The sequence below is a fragment of the Pleurodeles waltl genome, chromosome 6, assembly GCF_031143425.1.
Source record: "Pleurodeles waltl isolate 20211129_DDA chromosome 6, aPleWal1.hap1.20221129, whole genome shotgun sequence".
NCBI classification, from domain to species: Eukaryota; Metazoa; Chordata; class Amphibia; order Caudata; family Salamandridae; genus Pleurodeles; species Pleurodeles waltl.
In genome coordinates this window covers 563,120,653-563,141,732 of record NC_090445.1, presented here as the reverse complement: position 1 = coordinate 563,141,732, position 21,080 = coordinate 563,120,653, and the positions used below count along the sequence as shown (strand labels likewise).

Below are 21,080 nucleotides of genomic sequence, written 5' to 3'. Positions count from 1 at the left end.
AGACATTGAGGTCGTGGAGCCTCAGTCATCTGGCTTCTCCGGTGCATCCAGGCGCCCAAGAGGCCATCCAGGCTCCGGCTCCGCAAGGTTATCCTTCGTTCCCGACTCCGGGTACGGATCCGGCGGCATTTCTTAATGCCATGTTTGCCATATTTCAAAATACGGCTCCGGGAGGTGGTGCGCCGACTGGCCCCACCGGTCCCCTGGCATTCAATCTCGGCGTTCCGGCTCTATACAAGCCGACGCCGTTTATGCCTTTCTGTTCGGCTGGAGAATCTGGTCAAGCACCTCTGCCGGCAGCGCAGCCCTCGACGTCGAGGGAGAGACCTTCAACGCCGTTGTCGGAGGAGATGGAGCCTAGAGGTCGGATGGCGTCGTCGGATGCAGGATCCTTGTCCATGGCGCCGATGGATCCATCTGCGGCGTCTGGCGGGTCCGGAGATCCTATCATGACCCCTTTCCGGCGCCATTCACTGACGTCGTTGCACTCCATGTCGATGCCGGGGATGGAGGCCAAGTAGAGGTCTCGGCGAAAGGCCCTTAGGTTGCTGGAAGAAAGGGAATATCAACAACAATTCCTCGAAGAAGGTGAAATCACTGATCCCCAGAGTGAGTTCCCATGACTGGATACTGCAAATGGACTTGACACTTCTCCAGAATGGGATCTGGCCTCCCCAGGAGAATACGGAGGAGGCAGCCACTTTCTATTCAGTGATTTGGAAGGCTGTAACTTTTTTGGAACTTCCCTTACCTACGGCACAGGTTAAGACCAACCTGTTGACAGAAGTTTTGCATCCTGCTACAGCCATGGCAGACCCTCTTTTACCTTTTAATGAGGCTCTAATGAAACCAATCGAAGAGGTGTGGAAGAAGCCTGTCACCTCTTCGGCTGTTAGTAGATCAGTGGCCAGGCGTTATAGGTCTGCGCATGGGGACCCGGAATTTTTGTCAAAACACCCTTCGCCAGAGAGTCTAGTGGTGCAAGCATCTTGCTCTTCGAAGTCGGCCCCTGGTTCATTTCCAGGAGTCCCATCGGACCGGGAATCCAAGCAAATTGACCAATCAGCCAAGAAGGTGTTAACATCATGCAGCATGGCACTGAAATCTGCCAATGCTACTTGTATTCTTGGCAGGTATATACATGCTGTAATGGATGCGGTAAAGACTGTTCTTCGGTCATGCCCCAGGATTTGCATAGCCTTCTTTCAGATGCTCAGGCGGCGGCTACGCAAGTTATTCAGTCAGGGCTGGATACCAGGGACTCTGTTGTAAGAACCATGGGGGCTTCCGTTGCCACCAGCCGTCATGCGTGGTTACGCACTAATGGTTTTTCTTCTGACGTCCAGGCCACGCTATTGGATTTGCCTTTTGTTGGGGCAAAACTATTCGGATCAAAAGCGGACTCTGCGCTAGAGCGCTTTAAAGAATGTAGGGCCACTGCTAGGTCTTTGGGTCTGCAGGCTGATTCCACCCCGTTTCGGTCATTCAGATGGCTGCGAGATTTTGGTAGAGGGGCTTCCTTTCGTGGGAGGTCACAGCAGCTGGGGCAGCAGTCTTTGAGCCTCCCTTATCGATCGCTTAGGGGCCGGGGTAGAGTCTGCACAAGAGGGGCCACCCAGCAGCAGCACCCTTCCTCTTCCTCTGGAGGGTTAGCACAAGGAAAGCAGCCATAGTCCTCCTGCCATTGTCTCATGTCTCTCCGGTAGGGGGGAGGCTTTCTCTTCTTCCCATATGAGAGTCCATAACATCAGATTCCTGGATCATCAGTGTGGTAAGAAAAGGTTATGCTCTTCCCTTTCGGGAGATTCCTCTTCCCTTCCCTCCCCGTCCTTCCTTTTGTTCAGAAGATCTCCTGTTGCTAGAACAGGAGGTTCTCTCCCTATTGTTGAAGGGCGCCGTGGAGTTGGTTCCAGAGCAAGAGAGGGGTCACGGGTGTTATTCTAGTTACTTTCTGATTTCCCCCCCCCAAAAAGGATGGTCGTCTGAGACCTATTTTGGACCTGAGGGTTTTGAATTGGGTCCTCAAACCAGAGAAATTCAAAATGCTGGCTCTGGCACAGGTGCTTTTGGCGTTGAACAAGGAGGATTGGATGGTGTCGGTCGACTTGCAGGATGCTTATTTTCACATTCCCATTCTCAAGTGGCAAAGGAAGTATCTCCGGTTTGTGGTAGGGTCGCAGCACTATCAGTTTGCGGACCTTCCTTTTGGTCTTACTTCCGCACCTCGGGTCTTCAGGAAGGTGATGGCGGTTGTTGCAGCACACCTCAGGAGGAAGGGAGTAGCAGTATTCCCTTACCTGAACGATTGGTTGATCAAAGCCGAGTCTCCGGGGCTTGTGTTGCGTCATCTGCAACTAACAACCCAGTTGTTAAGTCTGGGTTTTTCAATAAATTTGCCCAAGACTCACCTAGAGCCCTCTCAGCGTCTCCTGTTCATAGGGGAAGTACTAGACACGACATTGAATCGGGCCTTTCCTCCGCCACAGCGGATACAGGATATTCAGGAGTTGGTTCCGATGTTTCAAGAAGGAGCGGTAATTCCAGTCCTCAAGGTCCTTCGTCTGCTCGGTCTGTTAGCTTTTTGCATTCTGTTGGTCACTCATGCACACTGGCATCTGAGGGCTCTTCATTGGTGCCTCTGCAGGCAGTGGTTTCAACACAGAGGAGATCTCGGGGAGTCGATCAAGATCTCCAGAGATACTGCAGTGGATCTCCGATGGTGGGCTACAGAAGGCAACCTTTCTCAAGGAAAGCCGTTTTCGCTGCCAACTCCGGTGATAACTGATACCTCCACCTTAGGCTGGGAAGCTCATCTGGAGATCAAGGGTCGTTGATCTCTAGTAGAGCAGAGGTTTCATATTAATCTGCTTGGACTGCGGGTGATTCGTTTGGCCCTCAAGGCCTTCCTCCCGTCCCTTTGCAGTCTGTCAGTTCAGATCCTGACGGACAACACCACCGCGAAGTGGTATATCAATAAGTAGGGGGGTGTAGAGTCGTACCTTCTTTGCAGAGAGTCTCTGCGACTCTGGTCCTGGGCTCGGGACCATCAGCTTTGCGTAGTAGCAAACCATCTGGCTGGGGTCCAAAACGTAAGGGCGGACAGACTCAGTCGCTTCTTCTTGGACGACCACGAGTGGCGACTGCATCCGGATCTCATTCTTCACCTCTTTCGGATGTGGGGTTTTCCGCAGATAAGACCTGTTTGCCACTCAGGAGAACACGCACTGTCCATCGTTCTGCAGCCTTCAGTATCTGATGCAAGGAACGTTAGCGGACGCGTTTCAGATGTCCTGGTGCAACCAGCTGCTTTACGTGTCCCCCCCCCCCCCCCCCCATACCCTTGATGCCTTGGGTTTTGAGGAAGATTCGCCAAGACCGGGCCCAAGTCACTCTAATAGCTCCGGATGGGCTACGAAGGGTATGGTATGCAGACCTTCCACTCGCGCTGTCTCCCTCTCGGGGCAGACCTCCACTCAGTCGCAGGGGCAGGTTTTACACCCCCACTTCCAGAGCCTGCACCTTCATGCCTGGATGTTGAGCAGGGCAACCTGAGTGCTTTTTCTCTCACCAGAGGTGGTGGACGTTCTTTTATCGGCCAGGCGACACTCCACCAAATCGGTCTACGCGGGTAGGTGGGCTAAATTAGTTCGTTGGTGTGGAGAGCAGGAAATTGATCCCTTAAGTGCCCATCTTTCAGATATTTTGTTATTTGCATTGTCGTTGGCTCAGCGCAGTTGTGCTGTGGCCACTGTTAAAGGCTATCTTTCGGCCTTCTTATGTCTTTCACATCAACCCTCTTTATTCAAATCTCCTTTGGTTTTACGATTTTTGAAGGGGATTACTAATAGGTTTTCTCCCACTCTTTTTATCATGCCGCAGTGGGACCTGAATCTAGTGTTGACTTTTTTGATGGGTTCCCCCTTTGAGCCGCTTCATTCTTGTCCCTTGAGGTATTTGTTTTTCAAAACTGTGTTTCTGACTGCCATTACTTCGGCTAGACCAGTGGTTCCCAACCTTTTGACATCTGTGGACCCCCATTTTATCATTAATGGAACCCAGGGACCCCCACTGAATCATCATTGGAATCCGGGGACCCCCACTGAGTCATTAATGGAAGCCTTGGACCAAATTTGTGAATACTTGTTAATATTTTTTATTTTCTAAGCAGTCGCGGACCCCCTGAGAAAGCTTCGGGGACCCCCAGGGGTCCCCGGACCACAGGTTGGGAACTACTGGGCTAGATGTGTTAGTGAACTGCAGGCCCTTTCTGTTCACCCGCTTTTCACGACTTTTCATAAGAACAAGGTGGTTTTGAGGACTAGGGCAGCTTTCCTCCCCAAGGTAGTGTCTCCGTTTCACTTGGGACAATCCATAACTTTCTCGTCTTTCTACCCTCCTCCGCACCCATCTAAGGAGGAGGCAATACTCCATCGTTTGGACCCTAGGAGGGCTCTCAGCTTTTATATCGACCGGACGAGAGAGTTCCGGTTCGATGAACAACTCTTTATCGGATACGTGGGTAAGAGGAAGAGGAAGGGGAAGGCCGTCCACAAGAGAACGCTCTCCAGGTGGGTCATTCTTTGTGTAAAACTGTTATTCATTGGTGAAGAAAGATCCTCCTGAGGGGGTCAGAGACCATTCCACCAGGGTCAAGTCTGCATCATCGGCTTTGGACAGAGGTGTTACGGTGGCGGACATCTGTAAGGCCACGACTTGGTCTTCCCTCCACATCTTTGTAAAGCATTATTGTCTGGATTCAGAGGTGCGGAGAGATGGCCATCTTGCGCGGCCTGTGCTGCAGGAGTTCCTGGTGTGACCAGATGGACACCCTCCTCTGAGGTGGTACTGCTTTGGGACTCTTCATTAGGTGAGGAATCCACAGGTAGTTGTATCCTTCAGAAGAGCAAGTTAGTTACCTTCGGTAACGCTTTTTCTGGTGGATACATTATCTACCTGTGGATTCCTCACGGTCCCTCCCACCTCCCCGTTGTCTGTCTGGTCATACCGGGTTCGCCTTGGGTGTGCACTTCAGTGCCTTAAATTCTATGTTTCTATATATGTATTTATGTTCATAGTTGCAATTCAGGTTATTTCCATGTTTGCAAACTGCTCATGATGGTATGTTCTTTTTAAGGAACTTTTTGTGAAAGTTTTTATATGAAGGTTCTCTATAAAGTTCTATTATTTATGATCATCAAGTGTTTAGATTGTCGGTGTTTTCTGTATGTTTCAAAGGCACGTCAAAAATGGCGTAAACTGACGTCAGCACGGTGGCGAGGGCCACTTATTGCCACGATGATGTCACGCGGAGCCGCGTGGAGTCGGGCAATTGTGACGTCCTCGCCGACGTGCAGTGCTAGAGAAGTTTCCGCCGAATGCTACGCATGGGGAGAATTCATTAGGTGAGGAATCCACAGGTAGCTAATGTATCCACCAGAAAAAGCGTTACCAAAGGTAAGTAACTTGCTCTTTTTTCCTTTTACTTCAGTTAACACGTATATAAAAACATGCTTGTTTTAACAGCTTTCTTAATGCTACTGCTCACTCAAGTAGACAGCAGTCCAGTGCTGCTGTTCGCCAGGTGGCCTCATGTAAAAGTCAGGAGGGCTGCAAGCTGCTGCTGGGCCGTACTTTGAGTTGATCTCTAAGTCATACATGCAAATGATCTCAGTGCAATTAATGTGTTACCATTGCCTACGTGCCTGAGGTAATTGTATTATGGTTCTTAATTGCCAATGAGATGTTCTGATTACATCACAAACCACAAGGCTGAAGGCTAGGTGTAGGAAGTTGGCTCTGTATGTGCTATTTCAAAGTAAGGAATAGCATGCACAGAGTCCAAGGGTTCCCCTTAGAGGTAAAATAGTGGTAAAAATAGATAATACTAATGCTCTATTTTGTGGTAGTGAGGTCGAGCAGTAGGCTTATCCAAGGAGTAGTGTTAAGCATTTGTTGTGCATACACATAGACAATAAATGAGGTACACACACTCAGAGACAAATCCAGCCAATAGGTTTTGTATAGAAAAATATCTTTTCTTAGTTTATTTTAAGAACCACAGGTTCAAATTCTACATGTAATATCTCATTTGAAAGGTATTGCAGGTAAGTACTTTAGGAACTTTAAATCATAAAAATTGCATGTATACTTTTCAAGTTATTGACAAATAGCTGTTTTAAAAGTGGACACTTAGTGCAATTTTCACAGTTCCTGGGGGAGGTAAGTTTTTGTTAGTTTTACCAGGTAAGTAAGACACTTACAGGGCTTAGTTCTTGGTCCAAGGTAGCCCACCGTTGGGGGTTCAGAGCAACCCCAAAGTCACCACACCAGCAGCTCAGGGCCGGTCAGGTGCAGAGTTCAAAGTGGTGCCCAAAACACATAGGCTAGAATGGAGAGAAGGGGGTGCCCCGGTTCCGGTCTGCTTGCAGGTAAGTACCCGCGTCTTCGGAGGGCAGACCAGGGGGGTTTTGTAGGGCACCGGGGGGGACACAAGTCCACACAGAAATTTCACCCTCAGCGGCGCGGGGGCGGCCGGGTGCAGTGTAGAAACAAGCGTCGGGTTCGCAATGTTAGTCTATGAGAGATCTCGGGATCTCTTCAGCGCTGCAGGCAGGCAAGGGGGGGGTTCCTCGGGGAAACCTCCACTTGGGCAAGGGAGAGGGACTCCTGGGGGTCACTTCTCCAGTGAAAGTCCGGTCCTTCAGGTCCTGGGGGCTGCGGGTGCAGGGTCTCTCCCAGGTGTCGGGACTTTAGGTTCAAAGAGTCGCGGTCAGGGGAAGCCTCGGGATTCCCTCTGCAGGCGGCGCTGTGGGGGCTCAGGGGGGACAGGTTTTGGTACTCACAGTATCAGAGTAGTCCTGGGGTCCCTCCTGAGGTGTTGGATCGCCACCAGCCGAGTCGGGGTCGCCGGGTGCAGTGTTGCAAGTCTCACGCTTCTTGCGGGGAGCTTGCAGGGATCTTTAAAGCTGCTGGAAACAAAGTTGCAGCTTTTCTTGGAGCAGGTCCGCTGTCCTCGGGAGTTTCTTGTCTTTTCGAAGCAGGGGCAGTCCTCAGAGGATGTCGAGGTCGTTGGTCCCTTCGGAAGGCGTCGCTGGAGCAGGATCTTTGGAAGGCAGGAGACAGGCCGGTGAGTTTCTGGAGCCAAGGCAGTTGTCGTCTTCTGGTCTTCCTCTGCAGGGGTTTTTCAGCTAGGCAGTCCTTCTTCTTGTAGTTGCAGGAATCTAATTTTCTAGGGTTCAGGGTAGCCCTTAAATACTAAATTTAAGGGCGTGTTTAGGTCTGGGGGGTTAGTAGCCAATGGCTACTAGCCCTGAGGGTGGGTACACCCTCTTTGTGCCTCCTCCCAAGGGGAGGGGGTCACAATCCTAATCCTATTGGGGGAATCCTCCATCTGCAAGATGGAGGATTTCTAAAAGTTAGTCACCTCAGCTCAGGACACCTTAGGGGCTGTCCTGACTGGCCAGTGACTCCTCCTTGTTTTTCTCATTATTTTCTCCGGCCTTGCCGCCAAAAGTGGGGCCTGGCCGGAGGGGGCGGGCAACTCCACTAGCTGGAGTGTCCTGCTGGGTTGGCACAAAGGAGGTGAGCCTTTGAGGCTCACCGCCAGGTGTGACAACTCCTGCCTGGGGGAGGTGTTAGCATCTCCACCCAGTGCAGGCTTTGTTACTGGCCTCAGAGTGACAAAGGCACTCTCCCCATGGGGCCAGCAACATGTCTCGGTTTGTGGCAGGCTGCTAAAACTAGTCAGCCTACACAGATAGTCGGTTAAGTTTCAGGGGGCACCTCTAAGGTGCCCTCTGTGGTGTATTTTACAATAAAATGTACACTGGCATCAGTGTGCATTTATTGTGCTGAGAAGTTTGATACCAAACTTCCCAGTTTTCAGTGTAGCCATTATGGTGCTGTGGAGTTCGTGTTTGACAGACTCCCAGACCATATACTCTTATGGCTACCCTGCACTTACAATGTCTAAGGTTTTGTTTAGACACTGTAGGGGTACCATGCTCATGCACTGGTACCCTCACCTATGGTATAGTGCACCCTGCCTTAGGGCTGTAAGGCCTGCTAGAGGGGTGTCTTACCTATACTGCATAGGCAGTGAGAGGCTGGCATGGCACCCTGAGGGGAGTGCCATGTCGACTTACTCGTTTTGTCCTCACTAGCACACACAAGCTGGCAAGCAGTGTGTCTGTGCTGAGTGAGAGGTCTCCAGGGTGGCATAAGACATGCTGCAGCCCTTAGAGACCTTCCTTGGCATCAGGGCCCTTGGTACTAGAAGTACCAGTTACAAGGGACTTATCTGGATGCCAGGGTCTGCCAATTGTGGATACAAAAGTACAGGTTAGGGAAAGAACACTGGTGCTGGGGCCTGGTTAGCAGGCCTCAGCACACTTTCAATTGTAAACATAGCATCAGCAAAGGCAAAAAGTCAGGGGGCAACCATGCCAAGGAGGCATTTCCTTACACAACCCCCCCCCCCAAACGAAAGAGGATGAGACTAACCTTTCCCAAGAGAGTCTTCATTTTCTAAGTGGAAGAACCTGGAAAGGCCATCTGCATTGGCATGGGCAGTCCCAGGTCTGTGTTCCACTATAAAGTCCATTCCCTGTAGGGAGATGGACCACCTCAACAGTTTAGGATTTTCACCTTTCATTTGCATCAGCCATTTGAGAGGTCTGTGGTCAGTTTGAACTAGGAAGTGAGTCCCAAAGAGGTATGGTCTCAGCTTCTTCAGGGACCAAACCACAGCAAAGGCCTCCCTCTCAATGGCACTCCAACGCTGCTCCCTGGGGAGTAACCTCCTGCTAATGAAAGCAACAGGCTGGTCAAGGCCATCATCATTTGTTTGGGACAAAACTGCCCCTATCCCATGTTCAGAGGCATCAGTCTGCACAATGAACTGCTTAGAATAATCTGGAGCTTTGAGAACTGGTGCTGAGCACATTGCCTGTTTCAGGGTGTCAAAGGCCTGTTGGCATTCCACAGTCCAGTTTACTTTCTTGGGCATTTTCTTGGAGGTGAGTTCAGTGAGGGCTGTCACAATGGATCCATATCCCTTCACAAACCTCCTGTAATACCCAGTCAAGCCAAGGAATGCCCTGACTTGAGTCTGGGTTTTTGGAGCTACCCAGTCCAGAATAGTCTGGATCTTGGGTTGGAGTGGCTGAACTTGGCCTCCACCTACAAGGTGTCCCAAGTAAACCACAGTTCCCTGCCCTATCTGGCATTTGGATGCCTTGATAGAGAGGCCTGCAGATTGCAGAGCCTTCAAAACCTTCCTCAGGTGGACCAGGTGATCCTGCCAGGTGGAGCTAAAGACAGCAATATCATCAAGATAAGCTGTGCTAAAGGACTCCAAGCCAGCAAGGACTTGATTCACCAACCTTTGGAAGGTGGCAGGGGCATTCTTTAAACCAAAGGGCATAACAGTAAACTGATAATGCCCATCAGGTGTGGAGAATGCTGTCTTTTCTTTTGCTCCAGGTGCCATTTTTATTTGCCAGTACCCTGCTGTCAAGTCAAAGGTACTTAGAAATTTGGCAGCACCTAATTTATCAATGAGCTCATCAGCTCTTGGAATTGGATGGGCATCTGTCTTGGTGACAGAATTGAGCCCTCTGTAGTCCACACAAAACCTCATCTCTTTCTTTCCATCTTTGGTGTGAGGTTTGGGGACTAGGACCACTGGGCTAGCCCAGGGGCTGTCAGAGCGCTCAATTACTCCCAATTCCAGCATCTTGTGGACTTCCACCTTGATGCTTTCCTTAACATGGTCAGACTGTCTGAAGATTTTGTTCTTGACAGGCATGCTGTCTCCTGTGTCCACATCATGGGTACACAGGTGTGTCTGACCAGGGGTTAGGGAGAAAAGCTCAGGAAACTGTTGTAGGACTCTCCTACAATCAGCCTGCTGTTGGCCAGAGAGGGTGTCTGAGTAGATCACTCCATCTACTGTGCCATCTTTTGGGTCTGATGACAGAAGATCAGGGAGAGGTTCACTCTCTGCCTCCTGATCCTCATCGGTTACCATCAACAGATTCACATCAGCCCTGTCATGGAAGAGCTTAAGGCGGTTCACATGGATCACCCTCTTGGGGCTCCTGCTTGTGCCCAGGTCCACCAGGTAGGTGACCTGACTCTTCCTCTCTAGCACTGGGTAAGGGCCACTCCATTTGTCCTGGAGTGCCCGGGGAGCCACAGGCTCCAGAACCCAGACTTTCTGCCCTGGTTGGAACTCAACCAGTGCAGCCTTTTGGTCATACCAAAACTTCTGGAGTTGTTGGCTGGCCTCAAGGTTTTTGGTTGCCTTTTCCATGTACTCTGCCATTCTAGAGCGAAGGCCAAGTACATAGTCCACTATGTCCTGTTTAGGCTCATGGAGAGGTCTCTCCCAGCCTTCTTTAACAAGGGCAAGTGGTCCCCTTACAGGATGACCAAACAGAAGTTCAAAGGGTGAGAATCCTACTCCCTTCTGTGGTACCTCCCTGTAAGCGAAAAGCAGACATGGCAGGAGGACATCCCATCTCCTTTTGAGTTTTTCTGGGAGCCCCATGATCATGCCTTTTAATGTCTTGTTGAATCTCTCAACTAAGCCATTAGTTTGTGGATGGTAGGGTGTAGTGAATTTATAAGTCACTCCACACTCATTCCACATGTGCTTTAGGTATGCTGACATGAAGTTGGTACCTCTGTCAGACACCACCTCCTTAGGGAAACCCACTCTGGTAAAGATACCAATGAGGGCCTTGGCTACTGCAGGGGCAGTAGTCGACCTAAGGGGAATAGCTTCAGGATACCTGGTAGCATGATCCACTACTACCAGGATATACATATTTCCTGAGGCTGTGGGAGGTTCTAGTGGACCAACTATGTCCACACCCACTCTTTCAAAGGGCACCCCCACCACAGGAAGTGGAATGAGGGGGGCCTTTGGATGCCCACCTGTCTTACCACTGGCTTGACAGGTGGGGCAGGAGAGGCAAAACTCCTTAACCATGTTGGACATGTTGGGCCAGTAGAAGTGGTTGACTAACCTCTCCCACGTCTTGGTTTGTCCCAAATGTCCAGCAAGGGGAATGTCATGGGCCAATGTTAGGATGAACTCTCTGAACAGCTGAGGCACTACCACTCTCCTAGTGGCACCAGGTTTGGGGTCTCTGGCCTCAGTGTACAGGAGCCCATCTTCCCAATAGACCCTATGTGTTCCATTTTTCTTGCCTTTGGACTCTTCAGCAGCTTGCTGCCTAAGGCCTTCAAGAGAGGGACAGGTTTCTTGTCCCTTACACAGCTCTTCCCTTGAGGGTCCCCCTGGGCCCAAGAGCTCAACCTGATAAGGTTCAAGCTCCAAAGGCTCAGTTCCCTCAGAGGGCAGAACTTCTTCCTGAGAAGAGAGGTTCCCTTTCTTTTGCTGTGTTGCAGTTGGTTTCCCAACTGACTTTCCTTTTCTCTTGGTAGGCTGGGCCATTCTTCCAGACTCCAGCTCTACTTGTTCACCCTGTGCCTTGCATTGTGCTCTGGTTTTCACACACACCAGTTCAGGGATACCCAGCATTGCTGCATGGGTTTTTAGTTCTACCTCAGCCCATGCTGAGGACTCCAGGTCATTTCCAAGCAGACAGTCCACTGGGATATTTGAGGAGACCACCACCTGTTTCAGGCCATTGACCCCTCCCCATTCTAAAGTAACCATTGCCATGGGATGTACTTTTCTCTGATTGTCAGCGTTGGTGACTGTGTAAGTTTTTCCAGTCAGGTATTGGCCAGGGGAAACCAGTTTCTCCGTCACCATGGTGACACTGGCACCTGTATCCCTCAGGCCCTCTATTCTAGTCCCATTAATTAAGAGTTGCTGTCTGTATTTTTGCATGTTAGGCGGCCAGACAGCTAGTGTGGCTAAATCCACCCCACCCTCAGAAACTAGAGTAGCTTCAGTGTGGACCCTGATTTGCTCTGGGCACACTGTTGATCCCACTTGGAGACTAGCCATACCAGTGTTACCTGGATGGGAGTTTGGAGTGGAACCTTTCTTGGGACAGGCCTTGTCTCCAGTTTGGTGTCCATGCTGTTTACAGCTATGACACCAGGCCTTTTTGGGATCAAAGTTTTTACCCTTGTACCCATTGTTTTGTGAAGAGGCTCTGGGCCCACCCTCCTGTGCAGGTTTTTGGGGGCCTGTAGAAGACTCTTTACTATTTTTAGTTTTGGTTGTCTCATCACCCTTCTGCTGGGGAGTCTTTGTGACCCCTTTCTTTTGGTCACCCCCTGTTGAAGTCTTGGACACCCTTGTCTTGACCCAATGGTCCGCCTTCTTTCCCAATTCTTGGGGAGAAATTGGTCCTAGGTCTACCAGATGCTGATGCAGTTTATCATTGAAACAATTACTTAACAGGTGTTCTTTCACAAATAAATTGTACAGCCCATCATAATTACTTACACCACTGCCTTGAATCCAACCATCTAGTGTTTTCACTGAGTAGTCAACAAAGTCAACCCAGGTCTGGCTCGAGGATTTTTGAGCCCCCCTGAACCTAATCCTGTACTCCTCAGTGGAGAATCCAAAGCCCTCAATCAGGGTACCCTTCATGAGGTCATAAGATTCTGCATCTTTTCCAGAGAGTGTGAGGAGTCTATCCCTACACTTTCCTGTGAACATTTCCCAAAGGAGAGCACCCCAGTGAGATCTGTTCACTTTTCTGGTTACACAAGCCCTCTCAAAAGCTGTGAACCATTTGGTGATGTCATCACCATCTTCATATTTTGTCACAATCCCTTTGGGGATTTTTAACATGTCAGGAGAATCTCTGACCCTATTTATATTGCTGCCACCATTGATGGGTCCTAGGCCCATCTCTTGTCTTTCCCTCTCTATGGCTAGGATCTGTCTTTCCAAAGCCAATCTTTTGGCCATCCTGGCTAACTGGATGTCCTCTTCACTGGGGCTATCCTCAGTGATTTCAGAGGTGTTGGTCTCTCCTGTGAGGGAACCAGCATCTCTGACTATTATTTTTGGAGTCAGGGTTTGAGGGACCCTGTTCTCCCTAGATAGGACTGGTAGGGGGGAATTGTCCTCCAAGTCACTATCCTCTTCCTCTGAGTTGCCACCCTCAGAGGGGTTGGCCTTTTCAAACTCTGCCAAAAGCTCCTGGAGCTGTATTTTGGTAGGTTTGGGGCCCATTGTTATTTTCTTTATTTTACAGAGTGACCTTAGCTCCCTCATCTTAAGATGGAGGTAAGGTGTGGTGTCGAGTTCCACCACAGTCACATCTGTGCTAGACATTTTGTTTCTAAAAGTTGGAATACTTTTTAAGAATCTACAACTGTTTCTAGAATCTAATTTCAAACTTTTAACAAACTTTTAAACTCTAAAAGACAATGCTAAACAGGGACTTAACACACAAGGCCCTAGCAGGACTTTTAAGAATTTAGAAAAATTTCAAATTGCAAAAATCAATTTCTAATGACAATTTTGGAATTTGTCGTGTGATCAGGTATTGGCTGAGTAGTCCAGCAAATGCAAAGTCTTGTACCCCACCGCTGATCCACCAATGTAGGAAGTTGGCTCTGTATGTGCTATTTCAAAGTAAGGAATAGCATGCACAGAGTCCAAGGGTTCCCCTTAGAGGTAAAATAGTGGTAAAAATAGATAATACTAATGCTCTATTTTGTGGTAGTGTGGTCGAGCAGTAGGCTTATCCAAGGAGTAGTGTTAAGCATTTGTTGTGCATACACATAGACAATAAATGAGGTACACACACTCAGAGACAAATCCAGCCAATAGGTTTTGTATAGAAAAATATATTTTCTTAGTTTATTTTAAGAACCACAGGTTCAAATTCTACATGCAATATCTCATTTGAAAGGTATTGCAGGTAAGTACTTTAGGAACTTTAAATCATAAAAATTGCATGTATACTTTTCAAGTTATTGACAAATAGCTGTTTTAAAAGTGGACACTTAGTGCAATTTTCACAGTTCCTGGGGGAGGTAAGTTTTTGTTAGTTTTACCAGGTAAGTAAGACACTTACAGGGCTTAGTTCTTGGTCCAAGGTAGCCCACCGTTGGGGGTTCAGAGCAACCCCAAAGTCACCACACCAGCAGCTCAGGGCCGGTCAGGTGCAGAGTTCAAAGTGGTGCCCAAAACACATAGGCTAGAATGGAGAGAAGGGGGTGCCCCGGTTCCGGTCTGCTTGCAGGTAAGTACCCGCGTCTTCGGAGGGCAGACCAGGGGGGTTTTGTAGGGCACCGGGGGGGACACAAGTCCACACAGAAATTTCACCCTCAGCGGCGCGGGGGCGGCCGGGTGCAGTGTAGAAACAAGCGTCGGGTTCGCAATGTTAGTCTATGAGAGATCTCGGGATCTCTTCAGCGCTGCAGGCAGGCAAGGGGGGGGTTCCTCGGGGAAACCTCCACTTGGGCAAGGGAGAGGGACTCCTGGGGGTCACTTCTCCAGTGAAAGTCCGGTCCTTCAGGTCCTGGGGGCTGCGGGTGCAGGGTCTCTCCCAGGTGTCGGGACTTTAGGTTCAAAGAGTCGCGGTCAGGGGAAGCCTCGGGATTCCCTCTGCAGGCGGCGCTGTGGGGGCTCAGGGGGGACAGGTTTTGGTACTCACAGTATCAGAGTAGTCCTGGGGTCCCTCCTGAGGTGTTGGATCGCCACCAGCCGAGTCGGGGTCGCCGGGTGCAGTGTTGCAAGTCTCACGCTTCTTGCGGGGAGCTTGCAGGGATCTTTAAAGCTGCTGGAAACAAAGTTGCAGCTTTTCTTGGAGCAGGTCCGCTGTCCTCGGGAGTTTCTTGTCTTTTCGAAGCAGGGGCAGTCCTCAGAGGATGTCGAGGTCGTTGGTCCCTTCGGAAGGCGTCGCTGGAGCAGGATCTTTGGAAGGCAGGAGACAGGCCGGTGAGTTTCTGGAGCCAAGGCAGTTGTCGTCTTCTGGTCTTCCTCTGCAGGGGTTTTTCAGCTAGGCAGTCCTTCTTCTTGTAGTTGCAGGAATCTAATTTTCTAGGGTTCAGGGTAGCCCTTAAATACTAAATTTAAGGGCGTGTTTAGGTCTGGGGGGTTAGTAGCCAATGGCTACTAGCCCTGAGGGTGGGTACACCCTCTTTGTGCCTCCTCCCAAGGGGAGGGGGTCACAATCCTAACCCTATTGGGGGAATCCTCCATCTGCAAGATGGAGGATTTCTAAAAGTTAGTCACCTCAGCTCAGGACACCTTAGGGGCTGTCCTGACTGGCCAGTGACTCCTCCTTGTTTTTCTCATTATTTTCTCCGGCCTTGCCGCCAAAAGTGGGGCCTGGCCGGAGGGGGCGGGCAACTCCACTAGCTGGAGTGTCCTGCTGGGTTGGCACAAAGGAGGTGAGCCTTTGAGGCTCACCGCCAGGTGTGACAACTCCTGCCTGGGGGAGGTGTTAGCATCTCCACCCAGTGCAGGCTTTGTTACTGGCCTCAGAGTGACAAAGGCACTCTACCCATGGGGCCAGCAACATGTCTCGGTTTGTGGCAGGCTGCTAAAACTAGTCAGCCTACACAGATAGTCGGTTAAGTTTCAGGGGGCACCTCTAAGGTGCCCTCTGTGGTGTATTTTACAATAAAATGTACACTGGCATCAGTGTGCATTTATTGTGCTGAGAAGTTTGATACCAAACTTCCCAGTTTTCAGTGTAGCCATTATGGTGCTGTGGAGTTCGTGTTTGACAGACTCCCGGACCATATACTCTTATGGCTACCCTGCACTTACAATGTCTAAGGTTTTGTTTAGACACTGTAGGGGTACCATGCTCATGCACTGGTACCCTCACCTATGGTATAGTGCACCCTGCCTTAGGGCTGTAAGGCCTGCTAGAGGGGTGTCTTACCTATACTGCATAGGCAGTGAGAGGCTGGCATGGCACCCTGAGGGGAGTGCCATGTCGACTTACTCGTTTTGTCCTCACTAGCACACACAAGCTGGCAAGCAGTGTGTCTGTGCTGAGTGAGAGGTCTCCAGGGTGGCATAAGACATGCTGCAGCCCTTAGAGACCTTCCTTGGCATCAGGGCCCTTGGTACTAGAAGTACCAGTTACAAGGGACTTATCTGGATGCCAGGGTCTGCCAATTGTGGATACAAAAGTACAGGTTAGGGAAAGAACACTGGTGCTGGGGCCTGGTTAGCAGGCCTCAGCACACTTTCAATTGTAAACATAGCATCAGCAAAGGCAAAAAGTCAGGGGGCAACCATGCCAAGGAGGCATTTCCTTACACTAGGTGATTTGTAAATGTCACTAAAAGTGAGAGACGGCTATATAGGAACATAGTTCAGAGTTACCATTTATGTTTTTATATTTGTTTTTGTATAGTTGTCATGAAAATGAATTTTCTGAGAGTGGGATAGGTTTTTGAAAACAGTGTTGTGCAGGAGTGGGTCAAAAAGAAAATTAATTCCCCTGATGCCCTACTTACACAGACATGAGTGGTTTCATAACCCTGTAGAAATTCTCAAAAATGCAGGTGATCTAATAAGTACTGCCTTCGAGTATTTTGGCACAAGAAAATTTGAAAAAAATACATTTTAGTTTTTTTTTTTTAAATATTCACAGTATAAGGACAGCATAAACGTTTTTTTTTTTTTCACTCTTCTTGTTACATACTTTGCCTTTAGTATCCTGGAAGGGAAACCAAATACTTCAGTCCTTAACATCATAAGGAAAAAGTTTATTTCTATGACAAAATATAGAGCATTATATTGTCTGTAATGTCCTTTTATTGATTCTTAGTTTTAATGGAATTGGGTACTCCTTTTAGTGCATGCATCGTTTTATTATATGTACGGATCCACTTTAAAACCTCTATGTTACAGAGATGTAATTTATTTCGGCGAGGTTCTCGAGTAGAAACTTGTCTGTCCTGATAGTTAATAGGAATTATGAGCTATTTGTGATTTCATGGAATGTTCTCTTATTCTAGATTTGGGACAAATTTGAGAAGGGAAAAGTTTTTTTTTTTTGTTCAAACATTAGTAAAGCTTCAACTTGTTTAACAGTGGACATGTCCACAATTTTTTTGTATAAGGCCACATTGGGGCAGACGATATTGAAAAATGTCTCATACTATTTACTCTTCACCCCTGCCCCAGGTGTGGATCTCTGTTATCTATGCTTAAGTCTGGGAGTGTAGGATGGGTTCAGCTGCAGAATGAGATGTTTACATATCTGTAGAAAGACTTTGCAACTTCAGATTATCATAAAATCCAAACTTAAACTCCCTTTATTGTAAAGAGGAGTTATCTTTAGTTCATTTCAGCGGTCATGGTAGAGTCTTATATGGATGGCAGTCTTTTGGGAAATGGTGTGAACATGGAATCTATGCTTGGATGCATGAGGGATTTTGGGTTAATGAGTCGAATATACTGTGCCTGTTAATACCAAAAATCAATTAATTCATGTAAGCAGGATGCTGTTTTTAGCCATTTGCTAGATATATTGTCCAGCATGAGAAGCTAAACTATCTGATGCTGGCAAGGGAAAACGTTGTCTACCTGTAACAGTGTTCATATCTTTGGATTTACATGCAACCTTTCATCCTTCCAGATGAACCACAATATGTATTGAACGGTTGCATTTTAGAATCTCACTGTGGTCCTGGGGGTGAAGCCCAGTCTGTTACCCAAGTTAGCCACAAAAGAGCATATAAATGTGATGGGACGCTACTGTACCTATTTAGTATTGCTTATTAAGTGTGGAGAGGATTACACCGCTCTTTTATGGATAATTTAAAGTATACAAATCTGTGATTTTACACTAGATCATGTTGCATGCAAGCTTTTTTTAATGTAAATAAAACAATTGGAAAATAATATTGACCTTTTAAAGTTGTTTATAGCAATATTTCCAGTCATTTAGTGTTTGGCTAATAAAAAGCAAGTATTACCAAACTGACTTACGCGAATGGCAGAATTTACCTTCACAGTTTCCTCTTACATATTTAAGTAGTGTATGTAGTGACTGCTTCATACTGTTCAATAAAGATTCAACCAAACAAACTGGTTTCACCATTTGTTATTTATCAATAGATGAGCTTTGATCCAAACCTTCTCCACAACAATGGACACAATGGATACCCCAATGGAACATCAGCAGCTCTGCGTGAAACTGGGATTATTGAAAAACTCCTGGCATCATATGGGTTTATTCAATGCTCAGAGCGTCAAGCTAGACTCTTTTTTCACTGTTCACAGTACAATGGTAACCTACAAGAGCTCAAAGTAGGAGGTAAGAAACAATGTTGTTTTATCATGTATTCTAATAAGCTTCCCAAAACAATGTCCTGGCCTGTGTTTGTATGCACACATTTTTTTTTTTTTTTTTTTTTACTGGGTAAAATTGCAGTCAAATCTTTTAGCAAATTAGGGGTTGTCCTTTGAAACGTTGGCACGTTTGCATGTATAAGAAACATGTCGGGTGAATTCTGGTATGAGATTTTTTAATTTCCTGGTGGTTTCACTCTTACCAACCAAAGTAAGAGGAAATCAGTGAGAAATGAGAAGAGAAAATAGAACACTATTTCAGAGCACTGCTCTTGCTGAAAGCTTATATGCATACACAGATCTAAGACCTTTGTGTGTTGCGATTTTCTTGTCTGTTCTTAAACTGTGAAAAGTTTCATTAAGTCCCAGAAAGCAAATCTGTGTTGTCTAAATAGTAGAACTGCTTGAAAGTCACACAAGTGGTGGCTCTTTGGAGACTACAACACCCGCAGTAGAGACAGTACACATTCTATTCCGCACCACATAATAGTTTCTCTCGGCTAGACTACATATTTGCTCATCATAAGGGTGTGGGTGTATTCTGAGAAGTGACATCAGGCTAGGAGGATCTCTGACCACTCCCCTGTAAGTATCCTTTTAAAGGGACCAGTAATAGAATTTGTGCTACCCCCCAAAACTAGACCCATGGTTCTTGAAGGATAGGCACTTCAGGGAGAAATTACAGAAGGAGTTGGAAGCCTACTTTGTTGAAAATCGGAGCACAAAGGATTCCCCATGTGTGCTGTGGGAGGCCTTCAAGACTGTCCTGAGAGGCAAGGCCCAAGCACTAATAGGCGGTATGAAGAAAGAGCGCAATCTTAATTGTGACAGACTTTAGTCCGAAAATCGAGATTTACACATTAGAATACAGACAAAGGGTACGGTGACACTTAGACACTGGCTACAACTTTGCCAGCAGGACTTCAGAATACTGGCTGAGGAGAAGGCGCAAAGTCACGCAGTGGCACTGCAGCGTCATCGCTATGATGTTGGAGATAAGACCAATAAATTGTTGGTATGGCTTGGGAAAAAAAAAGCTGGAACATTCTAGGCAGATTACTATGAGGGCCTCTATGCGTCTGCGACCTCTAGAACGGCAAATGACTGTATTGGACTGGTTGGTGAGATAGATATGTCGACGTTCAGTGGGGAGGAGAGGGATGCATTGGAGGTGGACTTATCCGCAGAGGAGCTGGCAGTTGCTCTGCGGAGCTTACAATCCGGGAATGCAGTAGATCCTAACTGCCGATAGTAATATATAAAGGGGCGGTCGATATGGTAACCCCACACATACTGGAGATGTTCCAAGAGTCACAGAAAATAGGTTGTCTGCCAGTTGACCAACGTGCAGCCACAATATTAGTAATACATAAAAAGGATAAGCCTCCTACCTATTGTAGCTCTTATAGACCGATATCCGTGCTCAGTGTTGAAGCTAAGGTACTAGCGAAAATTCGGGCTAATAGACTTCACAAAATAATTTCATCTATTATAGAACCGGACCAATCAGAATATGTGCCACACAGAAGCATCTGCCTCAATCCGAGATGGATGATTGTGGTGCTCAATGACACTGCTCGTTTGAGGTCGGACCAGGCAGTGGTAATGTCCCTCGACGTGAAAATGTCAATCGATAGTATTGAATGGAACTATGTGTTCGATGGCATCTGTCGCTGTAGATACACATGGTATGCATGAGCTCGCCATCTGGTGTTGGGTCGGAGTGTTACAAGTTGTTTTTCTTCGAAGAAGTGTTTTCGAGTCACGGGACCGAGTGACTCCTCCTTCTGTGCTCATTGCGCATGTGCGTCGACTCCATCTTCGATTGTTTTCTTTCCGCCATCGGGTTCGGACGTGTTCCTGTCGCTCTGGGTTTCGGAACGGAAAGATAGCTGAAAACGGAAGATTTTCGACGGTATCGTTGCGATCCGGTTCGAGATAGACACATACGACGACGCGTTGAACATCGAAGCGCTTCGGTGCCCTTCGGGGTAGATTTCGGCACCCCGTCGGGGCCTAGTCGGCCCGACCGCGTGGAGAACAACGCCGATGGAACGGACCCCGTTTCGATTCTGCCCCGAATGCCACAACAAATATCCTTATACGGACCTACACTCGGTCTGTAACCTGTGCCTGTCACCCGAGCACAGCGAAGAATCCTGTGAGGCCTGTCGGGCGTTCCGGTCCCGAAAAACTCTGCGCGACTGTCGAGCGAGAAGACTGCAGATGGCGTCCACGCCAAAGGAGCGTCGACAGTTCGAGACAGAAGAGGAACAGGAGGAATCCTTTTCCATCCAGGATTCAGACTCCGACGACCTAGACTCTACAAAAACTGTGAGTAAGACGTCGAGATCAGAACTTAAAAAAAGGAAAGAAGGCCCAGGGGACGCCACTGCCAACCGGCCATGGCTCCACCCAAATTCTCGGTGACCAACAATCGGCACCGAAAAAGGGCCATTCAGTGTCGAGATCGTCCGACTTCGGTCGAGACACCGGCACGCAGCCTCCTCGGGACCGAGAGAGTGCTAAACAGAAGCATCGACACCGAGAGTTCGGTGTCGACACGGATCGACGCCGAGACAGTGGCGCCGAAGACCATAGAGGCCAAGAATGTTCGGCACAGAAAAAGAGGAAGGTTACCTCGGAGCCGAAAAAACAATCAACAGGGTTTTCGGAGCCGAAAAAAGCGACATCAGACCCTGTTTCAGGCTCCTATACTGAAGAGCATTCTGTCTTCACAAATGAAGAAACATAGATTTGAACAAGAACTGCAATCCACTGACGTGGATCACACGCAAAAGCGTATCTT

General features: G+C 48.2%; 1 protein-coding gene across 8 annotated transcripts in view; it reads left to right on the top strand.

Annotated features, from left to right (window-relative positions):
- The window catches only part of CSDE1 (cold shock domain containing E1), a 522,536-nt gene that overhangs the window by 49,597 nt on the left and 451,859 nt on the right, over positions 1 to 21,080 (top strand). For all 8 annotated transcript variants that reach the window (XM_069238744.1, XM_069238741.1, XM_069238743.1 and 5 more), the window contains one exon: positions 18,038 to 18,236. In XM_069238744.1, the coding sequence (XP_069094845.1) occupies positions 18,038 to 18,236 (199 nt within the window). The remainder of the gene's footprint in view (positions 1 to 18,037; positions 18,237 to 21,080) is intronic.